This window comes from Anser anser (genome assembly GCF_964211835.1).
Source record: "Anser anser genome assembly, chromosome: W".
In the NCBI taxonomy this organism is placed as follows: Eukaryota; Metazoa; Chordata; class Aves; order Anseriformes; family Anatidae; genus Anser; species Anser anser.
This window is the reverse complement of record NC_139731.1, coordinates 9,285,200-9,299,647: the sequence shown is the minus strand read 5'-3', so window position 1 is coordinate 9,299,647 and position 14,448 is coordinate 9,285,200. Positions and strand designations below refer to the sequence as shown.

General features: G+C 47.4%; 1 protein-coding gene across 1 annotated transcript in view; it reads left to right on the top strand.

Annotated features, from left to right (window-relative positions):
• The window catches only part of LOC310888739 (kinesin-like protein KIF2A), a 368,750-nt gene extending 355,905 nt beyond the window's left edge, over nt 1–12,845 (top strand). The window contains exon 18 of the mRNA XM_083815726.1: nt 12,713–12,845. Coding sequence (XP_083671852.1) covers nt 12,713–12,830 — 118 coding nt within the window. The 3' untranslated portion in view covers nt 12,831–12,845. The remainder of the gene's footprint in view (nt 1–12,712) is intronic.
• The last annotated feature ends 1,603 nt before the right edge of the window (nt 12,846–14,448 follow it).

Below are 14,448 nucleotides of genomic sequence, written 5' to 3'. Positions count from 1 at the left end.
GTGACCATGGAGAGGACATGGGAAAATAGGATGGAAAATCTACCTCGACCCTAGAGGCACAGGTATGTGAGTTGCTAGGAAGAACAATCACAGTAGAGGGGTTCTCTTAAAACTTGTTGCTCCCATCTCCAGTGGGCAGTCCCCCAGACACATAATGAATACTGTGAGCAGGATTAGATGGGCCCTACCTCCAGCCAGGGGGAGAGAAGGACAATTGGTTTTATTGGACTGTGTGGATTCGATGGCCTGGCACGTCAGACCCACAGAAGTATAAGGCTTTAGTAGTCACTGGTGTGACTGGCCGGGATGCTCTGTGCATCCTTGGCATAGACTACCTCAAGAGAGGGTACTTCAAGCACCCAAAAGGGTACCGGTGGGCTTTTGGTATGGATACCTTAAGTACAGAGAAGATCAAGCAGCTGTCTACCCTGCCTGGCCTCTCAGAAGACCCTTCTGTTGTGGGATCACTGAGGGCTGAAGAAGAGCAGGTACCAATCGCTACCACAACTGTGCACCGGCGGCAATATCTCACCAACCGATAATCCCTGATTCCCATGCATAAGCTAATTCGTCAGCTGGAGACAAGGAGTGATCAGCAAGACTCACTCACCTTTTAATAGGTTCAGGACACTGGTTGGCAGAGTCCCTTGGGAGGCAGTTCTGAAGGGCAGAAGAGTCCAGGAAGGCTGGGCACTCTTCAAGAAGGAAATCTTAATGGCTCAGGAGCGGTCTGTTCTCACGTGCCCAAAGACGAGCCGGCGCAGAAGAAGACCGGCCTGGCTGAACAGAGAGTTGTGGTTCGAGCTTAGGAGAAAAAAGAGGGTTTATGATCTTTGGAAAAGCAGGCGGGCCACTCACAAGGACTATAAGGCTGTTGCGAGGTTGTGCAGGGACAAAATTAGAAAGGCCAAAGCTCATCTGGAGCTCAATCTGGCTACTGCTGTTAAAGATAACAAAAAACGTTTTTACAAATACATCAACACCAAAAGGAGGACTAAGGAGAATCTCCATCCTTTACTGGATGCGGGGGGAAACTTAGTTACAAGGGATGAGGAAAAAGCTGAGGTGCTTAATGACTTCTTTGCCTCGGTCTTTAGTGGCAAAACCAGTTGTTCTCTGGATACCCAGTACCCTGAGCTGGTGGAAGGGGATGGGGAGCAGAATTTGGCCCTCACTATCCACGAGGAAATGGTTGGCGACCTGCTACAGCACTTGGATGTATGCAAGTTGATGGGGCCGGATGGGATCCACCCGAGGGTACTGAGAGAACTGGCGGAGGAGCTGGCCGAGCCACTTTCCATCATTTATCGGCACTCCTGGCTATCAGGGGAGGTCCCAGTCAACTGGCGGCTAGCAAATGTGATGCCCATCTACAAGAAGGGCCGGAAGGTAGATCCGGGAAACTATAGGCCTGTTAGTTTGACTTCAGTGCCAGGGAAGCTCATGGAGCAGATTATCTTGAGTGTCATCACGCGGCACTTACAGGGCAACCAGGTGATCAGGCCCAGTCAGCATGGGTTTATGAAAGGCAGGTCCTGCTTGACGAACCCGATCTCCTTCTATGACAAATTGACACGCTTAGTGGATGAGGGAAAGGCTGTGGATGTGGTCTACCTTGAGTTCAGTAAGGCTTTTGACACCGTTACCCACAACATTCTCCTCAAGAAACTGGCTGCTCGTGGCTTGGACTGGCGTACGCTTCGTTGGGTTAAAAACTGGCTGGATAGCCGGGCCCAAAGAGTCGTGGTGAATGGAGTCAAATCCAGTTGGAGGCCGGTCACTAGTGGAGTCCCCCAGGGCTCAGTACTGGGGCCAGTCCTCTTCAATATCTTTATCGATGATCTGGATGAGGGGATTGAGTGCACCCTCAGTAAGTTTGCAGATGACACCAAGTTAGGTGCGTGTGTCGATCTGCTCGAGGGTAGGAAGGCTCTGCAGGAGGATCTGGATAGGCTGGACCGATGGGCTGAGGTCAACTGCATGAAGTTCAACAAGGCCAAGTGCCGGGTCCTGCACCTGGGGCAAAACAACCCCAAGCAGCGCTACAGGCTTGGAGATGAGTGGTTGGAAAGCTGCCTGGCCGAGAAGGACCTGGGAGTACTGGTTGATAGTCGGCTGAATATGAGCCAGCAGTGTGCTCAGGTGGCCAAGAAGGCCAACAGCATCCTGGCTTGTATCAGAAGCAGTGTGGCCAGCAGGATTAGGGAAGTGATTGTCCCCCTGTACTCGGCTCTGGTGAGGCCGCACCTCGAGTACTGTGTTCAGTTTTGGGCCCCTCACTACAAGGACATGGAGGTGCTCGAGAGAGTCCAGAGAAGGGCAACGAAGCTGGTGAGGGGTCTGGAGAACAAGTCTTAAGAGGAGCGGCTGAGGGAGCTGGGATTGTTCAGCCTGGAGAAGAGGACGCTCAGGGGCGACCTTATTGTTCTCTACAGGTACCTTAAAGGAGGCTGTAGCGAGGTGGGGGTTGGTCTATTCTCCCACGTGCCTGGTGACAGGACAAGGGGGAACAGGCTAAAGTTGCATCAGGGGAGGTTTAGGTTGGATATTAGGAAGAACTTCTTTACCGAAAGGGTTGTTAGGCATTGGAATGGGCTGCCCAGGGAAGTGGTTGAGTCACCATCCCTGGAGGTCTTTAAGAGACGTTTAGATGTAGATCTTAGTGATGTGGTTTAGTGGAGGACTTGTTAGTGTTAGGTCAGAGGTTGGACTGGGTGATCTTGGAGGTCTCTTCCAACCTAGATGATTCTGTGATTCTGTAATAGTCCCATATGGCCAGTGCAAAAGTCTAATGGTGAGTGGAGACTAATAGTGGACTATCGTGGTCTGAACGAAGTCACGCCGCTGCTGAGAGCTGCTGTGCCGGACATGCTAGAACTCCAGTACGAACTGGAATCAAAGGCAGCCAAGTGGTATGCCACAATTGATATTGCTAATGCGTTTTTCTCCATCCCTTTGGCAGCAGCATGCAGGCCTCAGTTTGCCTTTACTTGGAGGGGTGTCCAATACACCTGGAATCGGCTGCTCCAGGGGTGGAAACACAGCCCTACCATTTGCCATGGACTGATCCAGTCTGCACTGGAGCAGGGGGAGGCTTCTGTACATCTGCAGTGCGTTGATGACGTCGTGTGCCGCAACACAGCAGAGGAATTTATCGAGAAAGGGAAGAAAATAGTCCCAATCCTTCTGAAGGCTGGTTTTGCCATAGTGCAAATTAAGGTCAAAGGACCTGCACAGGAGATCCAGTTTTTAGGAATAAAATGGCAAGATGGATGTTGTCAGATCCCAATGGATGTGATCAACAAAATAACAGCTATGTCTCCAACAACTAGCAAAAATAGGAAATACAAGCTTTCTTTGTGGGTTTTTGGAGAATGCACATTCCAAATTACAGTCTGATTCTGAGCCCACTCTATGAAGTGACCTGTAAGAAGAACAATTTCAGATGGGCCCCCAAGCAATGACAAGCCTTTGAACAAATGAAACGGAATATAGTTCATGCAGCAGCCATTGTGCCAGTCCAGGCAGGACAAAACATAAGAAATGTACTCTACACCACAGCTGGGGATAATGGTCCTACCTGGAGCCTCTGGCAGAAAGGTCGTGGGGAAACTTGAGGTCAAGCTCTAGGGTTTTTGAGTCAGGGATACAGAGGATCCAAGGTGCGATACACTCTAATGAAAAAGAGATATTGGTAGCGTATGAAGGGGTTTGAGCTGCTTCAGAAGTGGTTGGTACTGAAGCACAGCTCCTCCTGGCACCCTGACTGCTGGTGCTGGGCTGTATTAAAGGATTCCGTTGTTTCCCCTAGCAGAATGGGTGTTCCCAGGCATCCGGAATTCACTCAAAGGGTTGACTTAATTAAAAGCAGCAATAATTTCATGGTACCTATATGTCAGCTTTAGCTCGGTGTCTCCAAGGACCCTGCTCAAAACTTTCACTGGGTTCTTATACCCGTGTAATGCTTGTTTTGTCTGCTGTTGTCCAATCAGTTCTTAACACATACATATTATGCTCCTTCAGATTGGAGGTTCTTTGTTGCAGAGCAGCATGACTTCTGTTATCTCCCAAGGTAGAGTGGCTTCTGTTATTGGTGCTGGCTCTGATCTGTCGCTGTCCTTGGTCAGCACATCCCCTCTTCCCCATCTGTGCCACCCAGCCCCCCCAGTGCCACTCACTCAATTACCAATACATATCAGGTTCAGGTGATGCAGAGCTCATGCTGTGGCCTAAGGCTTCACTAAATTTACTCTGTAATGTGAAACATTAGATACCTGAATTCTTTACATACCAGCATCTTGTTTCCTTTTCAGTGTCTTCCCTTTGTTTTTATGAGTATCCCTGCCTTCTATAATAGATATATTTCAAAGCTTCAATTTGCCTCTGGATGTTTAGGTATAATCTCCAAACACGTACATAGAGGATTACAGCGAGCAAGCACACTAAGACTAACATTATAATCAATACAGTGGTTGGATGTAACATAAGATTTAGAACCCCGGTAATGGTGGGAGACCATCCCAATAGTACTTCCCACCAGTGGTGTCCACCATCCTTCTTAAGCTTCTCCAGAACACAGTGTATTTCCTTTGTATCATGGGTCTCATAACCTCATTGACACGTTAGACAGCTTCTGGTTATTCTTCTGGTGGTTGCATACGCTCTTGGTGCCACCCAAACTCATTGCACTTGATTAGCTATTGCTTCCACTTCCCCATGGCCCTTATCATGGAACCGTCTTACAAGAGGGACTAAGAACCTTTTTGGCAGTATCGGTTTCCCACTGATATAGTCCATATCCCTTCTGTTAACAGAGCTTCCCAGCTTTAGATTTTGAAGAGTCCTCTTGATACATTTTTTCCGGGTTTGTTAGATTTGGCCATTTGACTTCCCCAGGTTTACCGGTAGTAATAACTCCTATAATGAGCAGTTGTCTTGTGGCTGCTTTGACTTCAGAGTCAGCCAAGGCATTTCCTTGACTTTCTTCTGTAGCATTATTAGTGTAGGCTCTACAGTGAATTTCCTTTGGAGTTTGATGGCTTCCAATAGTTTTCTTATTTCCCTCCCATTCTGGATCCCCTCTCCTTCCGCAACATTCTGGTTTCATGACACACACTGAACACATACCACGAGTCAGTATAGATATTAACTCTCTTTTGCTGTGCCAATACGGCCACACGAGTTAGACCAACGAGCTCAGTTCCTTGTGCACTTAAGTTAGGCAGAAGTGTCCCTGCCTCTATTACTTTAAACCGGCTCACCATCGCATGCTCTGTCTTCCATTGGACAGATAATACATTGATCCATCAACATAAAGGGTCAAATCTGGGTTTTCCAGAGGTACATCAGTTAAATCATCTCTTGGCATACTAGAGACCTCAATAGCCTGAGCACAGTGATGATGTTCCTCCTAACCCCAAGGTAATGGATTCAAAGTGACTGGATCTAGAGTATTACAATGCTTGAGTTATGTTGTTTGCCATTAGGAGGATCAGTTCATACTTATGGGCCCTTTGCGCTGACAATGCTTGGGTAACATAGTGTTTCAGGAGTATCTCTACCACAGGATTGGGGAAATAGCATGTTGGTTAATCACTCGTAAGTCTTGTACAAATCTTTATTCTGGATCTCCATCTTCATCCAGCCTGTTCATTTTTTTAAGGGGAGTATAGGTGCATTATATGGAGAACTGCATTCTTTGAGGATCCCTTGTTGATTGTTGAAAAGTTGATTGTTGATTGTTGAAAAGTTGATTGATCCCTTGATCAATCAACTTTTGAATACTCCTTTCAGCTTCCTTAGGAATTGGGTACTGCTTAAAATCTGGTGGGGATCCTCCCTTTCTTTTTATCACTACTGGCTGGGCAGAGACCAGCAGACCTATGTCTGTACTGGTCCTACTTCACAGATTTGTTGGTACCGTGCTCAAGTCTCCTGGGATTTTTAACTCATCTTTTAGGGCATTAGTAATCACACCTGCCCCCATAATTATAAGGTAAATTCCTTCCGGTGATAATTTTCATAGAATCATAGAATCATTTAGGTTGGAAAAGACCTCTAAGATCATCTAGACCAACCTTTAACCTAGCACTGCCAAGTCCACCGTTAAATCATGTCACTACGCACTACATCTACATGTTTTTTGAAGACCTCCAGGGATGGTGACTCAACCACTTCCCTGGGCAGCCTGTTCCAATACTTTACAACACTTTCAGTGAAGAAATTTCTCCTAATATCCAACCTAAACCTTCCCTGGTACAACTTAATGACATCACTTAGTGCTTTGGGAAAAGAGACCGATCCCCACCTCGATATAGCCTCCTTTAAGGTAATTGTAGAGTACAGTAAGGTTTCCCCTGAGCCTTCGTTTCTCTAGGCTAAACAACCCCAGCTCTCTCAAATGCTCCTCATAAGACTTGTTCTCTAGACCCTTCAGCAGCTTTGTTGCCCTTCTCTGGACACACTCCAGCACCTCGATGTCTTTCTTGTAGTGAGGGGCCCAAAACTGAAAACAGTATTTGAAATGTGGCCTCACCAGAGCCAAGTACAGAGGGACAATCACTTCCCTAGTCCTGCTGGCCACGCTATTTCTGATAAAAGCCAGGCCTTCTTGGCCACCTGCGCACACCGCTGTCTCATATTCAGCCGGCTATCGACCAATACCCCCAGGTCCCTTTCCACCAGGCAACTTTCCAGCCACTCTTCCCCCAGCCTGTAGTGTTGCGTGGGGTTGTTGTGTCCCAAGTGCAGGACCCAGCACTTAGCCTTGTTGAACTTCATACAGTTGGCCTCAGCCCAATTCGGTATTGTCTGTGCACTTATTGAGGGCTGCGCTTTCCATTTGTTTGAGCCATCCCACCATGTTTTCTGTGATGTTTCTGTGATCTTAATTCTAAATCTAATGACTGCAACAAGTCTCACGCAACAGGCAAGCTGGTGATTCTTCTGCTAGTATGGAATAATTGCTGGAGGTGATTTATTGAGACTAAAGGTATGTCCACATTTTAAGAGAAGGTTCAGCGTTGAGGAAACTTCCAGGGTGAGATGTGGCAGATATGCAAGGAATCCTTGCAAGTCCCCTTGGCAACATAACGTGTAGCCTTAGATACTGGCAACACCAGGGGAGCTTGGTGTGCTGACTCTAAGAGAAATAGCAGGGAGAGTGGAGTGAAGACACTGCGGCCAGGCTCTGTGCTATCACTGCAGGGATGAGGAACTTGACGGTACTATGGAACTGATAGACTGCATGGCCAAACTTGAGCCGAACTGATAACCAAATCATGTCCTCTGGGTGAACTTTGCTCATTTTAATCTCATTATAATGCCAAAACACACCTCCATCCCAAAGGCTACCTGCCTCCAAGGTGCGACCACCCCTCACTGAGCATGAGCTCTGAATTTTTCTGAGCCTATACCTTTACAGTAAAAGAAACAAAATTTTATACCAATCATAATAAAGATATGTATGACTAGAGTCACTCAAGCTCCACCTAAAAGTAAGAAAGTAGTATAAAAATGGCTCCAGAGTGGAAGAATGTTAGGGAAGATACCATCGCAGACAAGTCAGGAGGACATCATTGACTTCTGGGATCAGTCCATGATTGTGGTAATTCAATACATTTAATGCGACTAGACTTAATGCGGCTGAATTTGGCATCACTCAGCATCTAAGCCCAGCCTCTCCCATACCCTCTGATATCTGAGAACAAGCTGTAGTGCAAGGGGGTGTAGGTCCTGCCAAACTTCTTTACCCTTTAAATGGAACAAGGCCCTAGTCATTTACTAAATCTTAGGCCATTGACCCTGAATGCCATGAAATTGTGAGCAGCAGGAACAAGTCCTAGATTGGGCATGCTTTTATAAAAAACTTGATTGTTTTTATCAGTGTAGCTAAATGTCTCATGTACATAAATCATCTTTGTTTTTCAGCTTGTCCAGGAGTTCAATACCCAGGTGGCGCAATACGGAGAGCTGGTCATTTCCATTGGGGATGTCTCAGTCACCTGTCCGTCTCTGCATGCAGAAATGCACAAAACTCGAACATGAGGATGTGAGATGGCCTATGAGGCTCATCAAAAACTAGCAGAAATTTCTGGGTAGGAGTCTATGTATGTTTAATTAAAGCTGTACTCATATACATGTCTTTATTAAATTTTACACTAATGAAACTTTCAGCGAAAGCATTGACTTGTGCTTCTGTTTTAGGCACAGAGATGTATGACCACAAATTCTACAGAATGCCCATATCTTTATTACAGTACAATTTGGGGTCAAATCCTTGTTCCCTTACAAAGATGGTATCTTACTGATTTCAATGGATTCTTTTATGTAGGGTGAACAGGATTTTACTCTGTATCACTAGACAACTTAAAAAGATCAAGGGAGAAGCCTTGCCTTTCAAGGCTGAAATAGCAATAGTTCTCTTCCAAGTCCTTCATTGATTATACCTAATTGAACAATTAGAGACAAGTAATTCAGCTCAACTAGAAACTTAGCATAATTATTGGAAAAATAATTAGGTGAAAATTACGTAAGGGGGGAAATACAAATACTGTTGTGAAACTTGTATTTACTTTCTGCATGTTTTAAAATTATTTGTGTTGAAATGAGGATTTAATCTTTCCAAGCATATATATATTTTAATTCTCCCATGGACTTAGTGTATTACATTATATACATTCATTTCCATGGTGACAGAAAGCAAAGCATCTGACGTTGTCCCGCATTATATCCTTGTCTCTAAATTGGAGTGCCATGGATTTGACGGATGGACCACATTGTAGGTAAGGAATTGGCTGGATGGTCGCACTCAAAGTGTTGTGGTCAACAGCTCGATGTCCAGGTGATAATCAGTAAGGAGTGGCATTCCTCAGGGGTCGGTATTGAGACTGGCGCTGTTCAACATCTTTGTTGGTGACGTGGACAGTGGGATTGAGTGCACCATCACAAGTTTGCCAATGACACTAAGCTGTGTGGTGCAGTCAACACTCTGGAGGGAAGGGATGCCATCCAGAGGGACCTGGACAGCCTTCAGAAGTGGGTCTGTGCAAACCTCATGAAGTTCAATAAAGACAAGTGTAAGGTGCTGCATGTGGGCTGGGGCAATCCCAAGCACAAACACAGGCTGGACAGAGAGTAGACTGAGAGCAGCCCTGAGGAGAAGGACCCAGTTCATGTTGGTGGATGAGAAGCTCAACATGAGCCAGCAATGTGCGCTGGCAGCCCAGAAAGCCATCTGTATCCTGGGCTGCATCAAAAGAAGCATGACCAGCAGGTTAAGGGAGGTGATTCTCCTGCTCTGCTCTGCTTTTGTGAGACCTTAAGAAGGACGTGTCTGTATTAGAATGAGTCCAGAGGAGGGCCATGAAAATGCTCAGAGGGCTGGAACACCTCTCCTATGAAGACAGGCTGAGGGAGTTTGGGGAGTTAAGCATGAAGAAAAGAAGGTTCTGTGGAAACATAATAGCGGCCTTCCAGTACCTATAGAGGCCCTACAGGAAAGCTGGAAAGAGACTCTTACAGAGAATGTAGTAATAGGATGACGGGTAATGGTTTTAAACTAAAAAAGGTTAGGTTTAGATTAGATATAAGGAAGAAATTCTTTACTCTGAGGATGGTGAGGCACTGGAAAAGGTTGCCCAGAGAAGGTGTGGATGCCCAATCCCTGGAAGTGTTTAAGGCCAGGCTGGATGGGGTTTTGAGCAACCTGGTCTAGTGGATGGTGTCCCTTGTCAACGGCAGGGGTGTTGGAATTAGATGATCTTCAAGGACCCTTCCAACCCAAATCATTCTAAGATTCTCTGATTCTATGAGAATGTATCATCGCATATTGGAGACTATGCTTCAGTACAAGATAAATCAGGATGCAATCTTGGTATCTTACAAAAAGTAAATTCATGCTGCTTACACACAAAGTCTAATTATTTGTGGATTATTCATGACAATGTGACTGGGTCATTTATATGAACGCATCCACCTCCTAAGTCTTGCCTCTTTGACCACGCTTTGTCAGAGCTTTCTGCACCTGCCTCATCCAACATAAACAATTGTGGGTCACTAGAAAGTCTTTCTTTTTAGCAACTCTGCCTAATCTCTTCTGAAGTGTTGTTTTGGGTTTATGTGACAAGGGCTTCGTAACAGGGGAATACAGTGGTGGCATCTGTGAGAAGTGCCCAGAAGCTGCCCCATGTTAGATAAGAGCCAGTTCCAGCCGGCTCCAAAAGGGACCTGCTGCTGGACAGAGCTGAGCCAATAAGTGATGCTGGTTGCACCTCTGTGAAAGCATATTTAAGAAAGAGGAAAAAAAAAAAAAACTGCTACGCAACAGCAGCTGGTGGGAGAGAGGAGTGAGAAACAACCCTGCAAACACCAAGGTCAGCGAAGAAAGAGGGGGAGGAGGTGCTCCAGAAATAAGAGCAGAAGTTCCCCTGTGATCTGTTGTGGTGGTTTTACCGTGCTAGGCAGCTGAACACCACAACCGCTCTCTCACTCCCCCTCCTTAGATGAGGAGGGGAAGAAGTAAAGGAAAGAACAACTCACGGGTTGAGATAAGGATGATTTAATTAAAGGAAAAAAATGATTATTAAGGAAAGATTATTATTAATTAAACAACTTAACTAAACAATTTAACTAAACAATTAACAATTTAACTAAAGGGGAAAAAGGAAAGGGGAAAAGGGAGGGGGAAAAGGAAAACGAAACAAAACAAGTAAAGGCTACGTGGAAGTGCAGAGGAAAGAAATTACTCTCTACTTCCCACAAATGAGCGATGCTTGACCACGTCCTTGAAGCAGGGCCTCAACGCATGTAGCCGGTGTTCGGGAGGAGGACAGACGTTTTCGCAACGAGAGCCCACCCCTCCCCTCTTCCTCCTTTTTCCACCTTTTATTGCTGAGTGTGACATCATATGGTATGGAATATCCCTTTGGTTGGTTTAGGTCAGCTGCCCTAGTGATGTTTCTTTTCTCACATCTTTGCCCACCCCTAGGGGGGTTAGAGAGAGTCCTGATGCTGTGCCAGCACTGCTCAGCAGCAGACACAACACTGGTGTGATACCATTGCTGTTTTAGCTACGAGTGCAGAGCACAGCACAGTATGGGCTGCTGCAGGGAAAGTTAATATCCCAGCCCTACCCAGTACATCTGTGGAAAGGACCATGGTGGAGCAGGTTGTCCCTCTGCAGCCCATTGTGTACCACAGCTGACCAGATTTCCACTCTGCAACCCGTAGAGGAGATCACGGTAAAGCTGGTGTATCTGGGATGAAGGAGAGTGCAGCCCATGGAGGACCCATGCTGGAGCAGTCTGCTCCTGAAGGATGAACTCCCCCGTACTGGAGCAGTTCTTGAAGAACTACTGCCTGTGGGAAGCCCACATAGGATCAGTTCTGGAAGAACTGCATCTCCTGGGAGGGACCCCATGTTGGAGCAGGGGAAGACTGACCAGGAAGGAGCAGCGGAGACATAGCATTATGGACTCACCACAACCCCCCGCTCCCATCGTGGGGGTAGAAGGCAGAAGGCGGTGGATGGGTGTGGTGGTTTTCCTCGGGTGGGCGGCCGAGCTCCACCACAACTGCTCTCACTCCCCCTCCTCAAAGAGGAACGGGGAGAAAATACAATGAAAAGGGCTCAAGGGCTGAGATAAGGATGAGGAGATCGCACAGTAATTATCGTGATGGGCAAAACAGACTCAGCATAGGGAGATAGTAAGATTTATTGCCTATTACTAACAAGCTAGAGAAGTGAGAAACAAAGGAAAGAAACAAAAAGCACCTTCCCCCCCATCCACCCTCTTCCACCTCCTCCCCCCGAGCGGCACAGGGGAACAGGGGAACGGGGGTTATGGTCAGTCTATAGCACTTCCTCTCCGCCGCTCCTCGGTCGCTCTCATTCCCTGTGCTGTGGGGTCCCTCCTGATCTCCCGCAGGACCCTGCTGGTGTTGCTGGTCCCAGATTCGCATTCCAGCCCTCCAGATCATATTCCTTTCTTCTGCAGTGAATAATATACCTAAAATGGCCTGGAGTTCTTCCCAGGTTTAAACATTAGGCCCCAAGAACTGGTCTACTCGCTCAGAGACTCCAAGAGGATCTTCTAAGAGATTTCTCATTTCCTTCTTGAATTCTTTGACGTCTCCCGTATTTAGGGGGATGGAGACGTATCCCATGCTGGGTTGGGGCCCTCCCATTGCAACCTCTCTTAGGGGATATAGTCTACCCTCACCCTCTCGATTTCTAGTTTGGCTCCGAGTTACCCGTCTAGTTCCCCGAGGGGTGTCTGTGGCCGAATCAGAGTCACCCAGAGTAACCCGGAGCCGTGGGGGGGGGGGGGGGGCTGGAGGTTGCGGAGGAGGGGGTATATAAGGGGGGAGGTGAAAGTGGGATTTCTTCCTCATTCCGTTCATTCTTTTTCCTCCCCCCTTTTTCTCTTAATGGGTATAAGTTGGCTCGGGTCTCAGATCCTATCCATAAGTGTGCATACTCACTCTCCTCTAGGCTGAAAGGCTCCTTTGAATTCACATAAAGGTTTAGAGCCTGACAGATCCATTCCTCAAAGGACCCAAACATGGGCCAATATAATGGGTGAGCCCCTAATTTGCTTCCCACCTGTCCTAGTTTCAGTTAGGACAGAGTTAATTTTCCTCCTAGTAGCTGGTAGGGTGCTATGTTTTGGATTAGGATGAGAAGAGTGCTGATAACATGCTGACGTTTTAATTGTTGCAGAGCAGTGCTTACACCAAGCCAAGGACTTTTCGGCTTCTCGCTCTGTCCTGCCAGCGAGCAGGCTAGGGGTGCAGCAGGAGCTGGGAGGGGACAGACCCAGGACAGCTGACCCAAACTGGCCAAAGGGGTATTCCATACCATCTGACGTCATGCTAAACAATATATAGGGGTGGCTGGCCGGGGTGGGGGGCCGGCTGCTCGGGGATAGGCTGGGCATCGGTCAGCGGGTGGTGAGCAATTGCATTGTGCATCACTTGTTTCATACACATTATTATTATTATTACTATTATTATTATTATTGTTATTATTATTTTCCTGTCTTAATAAACTGTCTTTATCTCAACTCACAGGCTTCACTTTCCCGTTTCTCTCCCCCATCCCAGAGAGGGAGGGGGGAGGGTGAGCGAACGGCTGTGTGGTGTTTAGCTGCCGGCCGGGTTAAACCACAACACCACCCCAGACTTCCATACAATAACGTATCATCTTAACTTTATCCTTACCCCGTCTAGAGGGGTAATCGTTCCAATGTTTAATCATTAACCCTAACGGGCTCCCTGGTGGTATCGGAGGCAACCTAGCCTTGGGTTCTGACCCACCCATGGGACCAGAAGACTTGCTCCTCTTCTGTCCCATCTTCCAGAGTGCCTACACACAGTCTTCGCCTCCTGTTCGTGACCCAGTCCCTCACAGGAGGTGGGAACCGCACTACCAGGGAGTCTGCACTCGCTTTGTCCTCGATTGGCCGTCTCACACAGGCACACTCTGGGCTTCCCAACCCCAACCAAAAGGATAACTGGCCTATACTTACTCACTCCTGAGTCTTCGTTCGGAGCTTCGTGCACAAAGATTAAGGGGTTACCAGTTATTTATTTACTTATCACTGGAACTTTAGGTTCGTCGGTAGGGGTGCATTGGCTTGGGGACCTCCAGACAGGGACCGCAGAATCAGCGGGGCGCGCCTCCCCTGGGAGGGATCCAGCCAAGCTACCACTATCCGAGTTACGGCACCAATTTGTTATAAATTAGTTCTGGTAGAAATCATTCCCGACACATCGTGGGTAAGGTAGATCGAATTTCAATTTATTTGAGCATTTCAGCAAGCAGCGATAAGTAAAACAGCGCTGGGAGGCCGGGGAGTCTCCTGCTCCGCCAACGGCGCGCTCCTAAGCCCACCAGAGTCTCGATTTATAGCCTAGTAGTTCCGGGTTTAGTGGCACATCCTGGTGTCTTCTACGACTGCGAGGCCTGTTGCTAGGGGGGTCTTCATCAGTCCTCTGGTGGTCGTGGGGATGAAGATCGTCGTCTTCCTCTCTGCTGGGGTCATGACTTTGCTGCAGTATGTGTGTTCTCATGCGAGGGGGAATGCCATTTTGCCCTTATTTGGAGCTGGTTTCTACTGCAATTGTTAACTTAACAGGAAGTTCCCATACTTGTTTTTTTCCTTCAACAGGATATTGGGGGTATAAGCAATCAACCGTTGAAACCTCCCATCAGCAACATTTAATGAACAAACAAGGCTTTACCCATTACATTACCTATTGCTGACGGGCTGGAGTGGTGAGAAACAGAGAAATAAGCTGGGGTACGTTCCCCCATCCACTTTCTTCCACCTCTTCCCTGCCCTGAGTGGCACGGGGCGGGCGGTAGCGGGGGCTGCAGTCAGTCCGTGGTGCTTCATTTCCACTGCTCCTTCACGGTCGCTCTCCCCCCTGCTCTGGTGTGGGGTC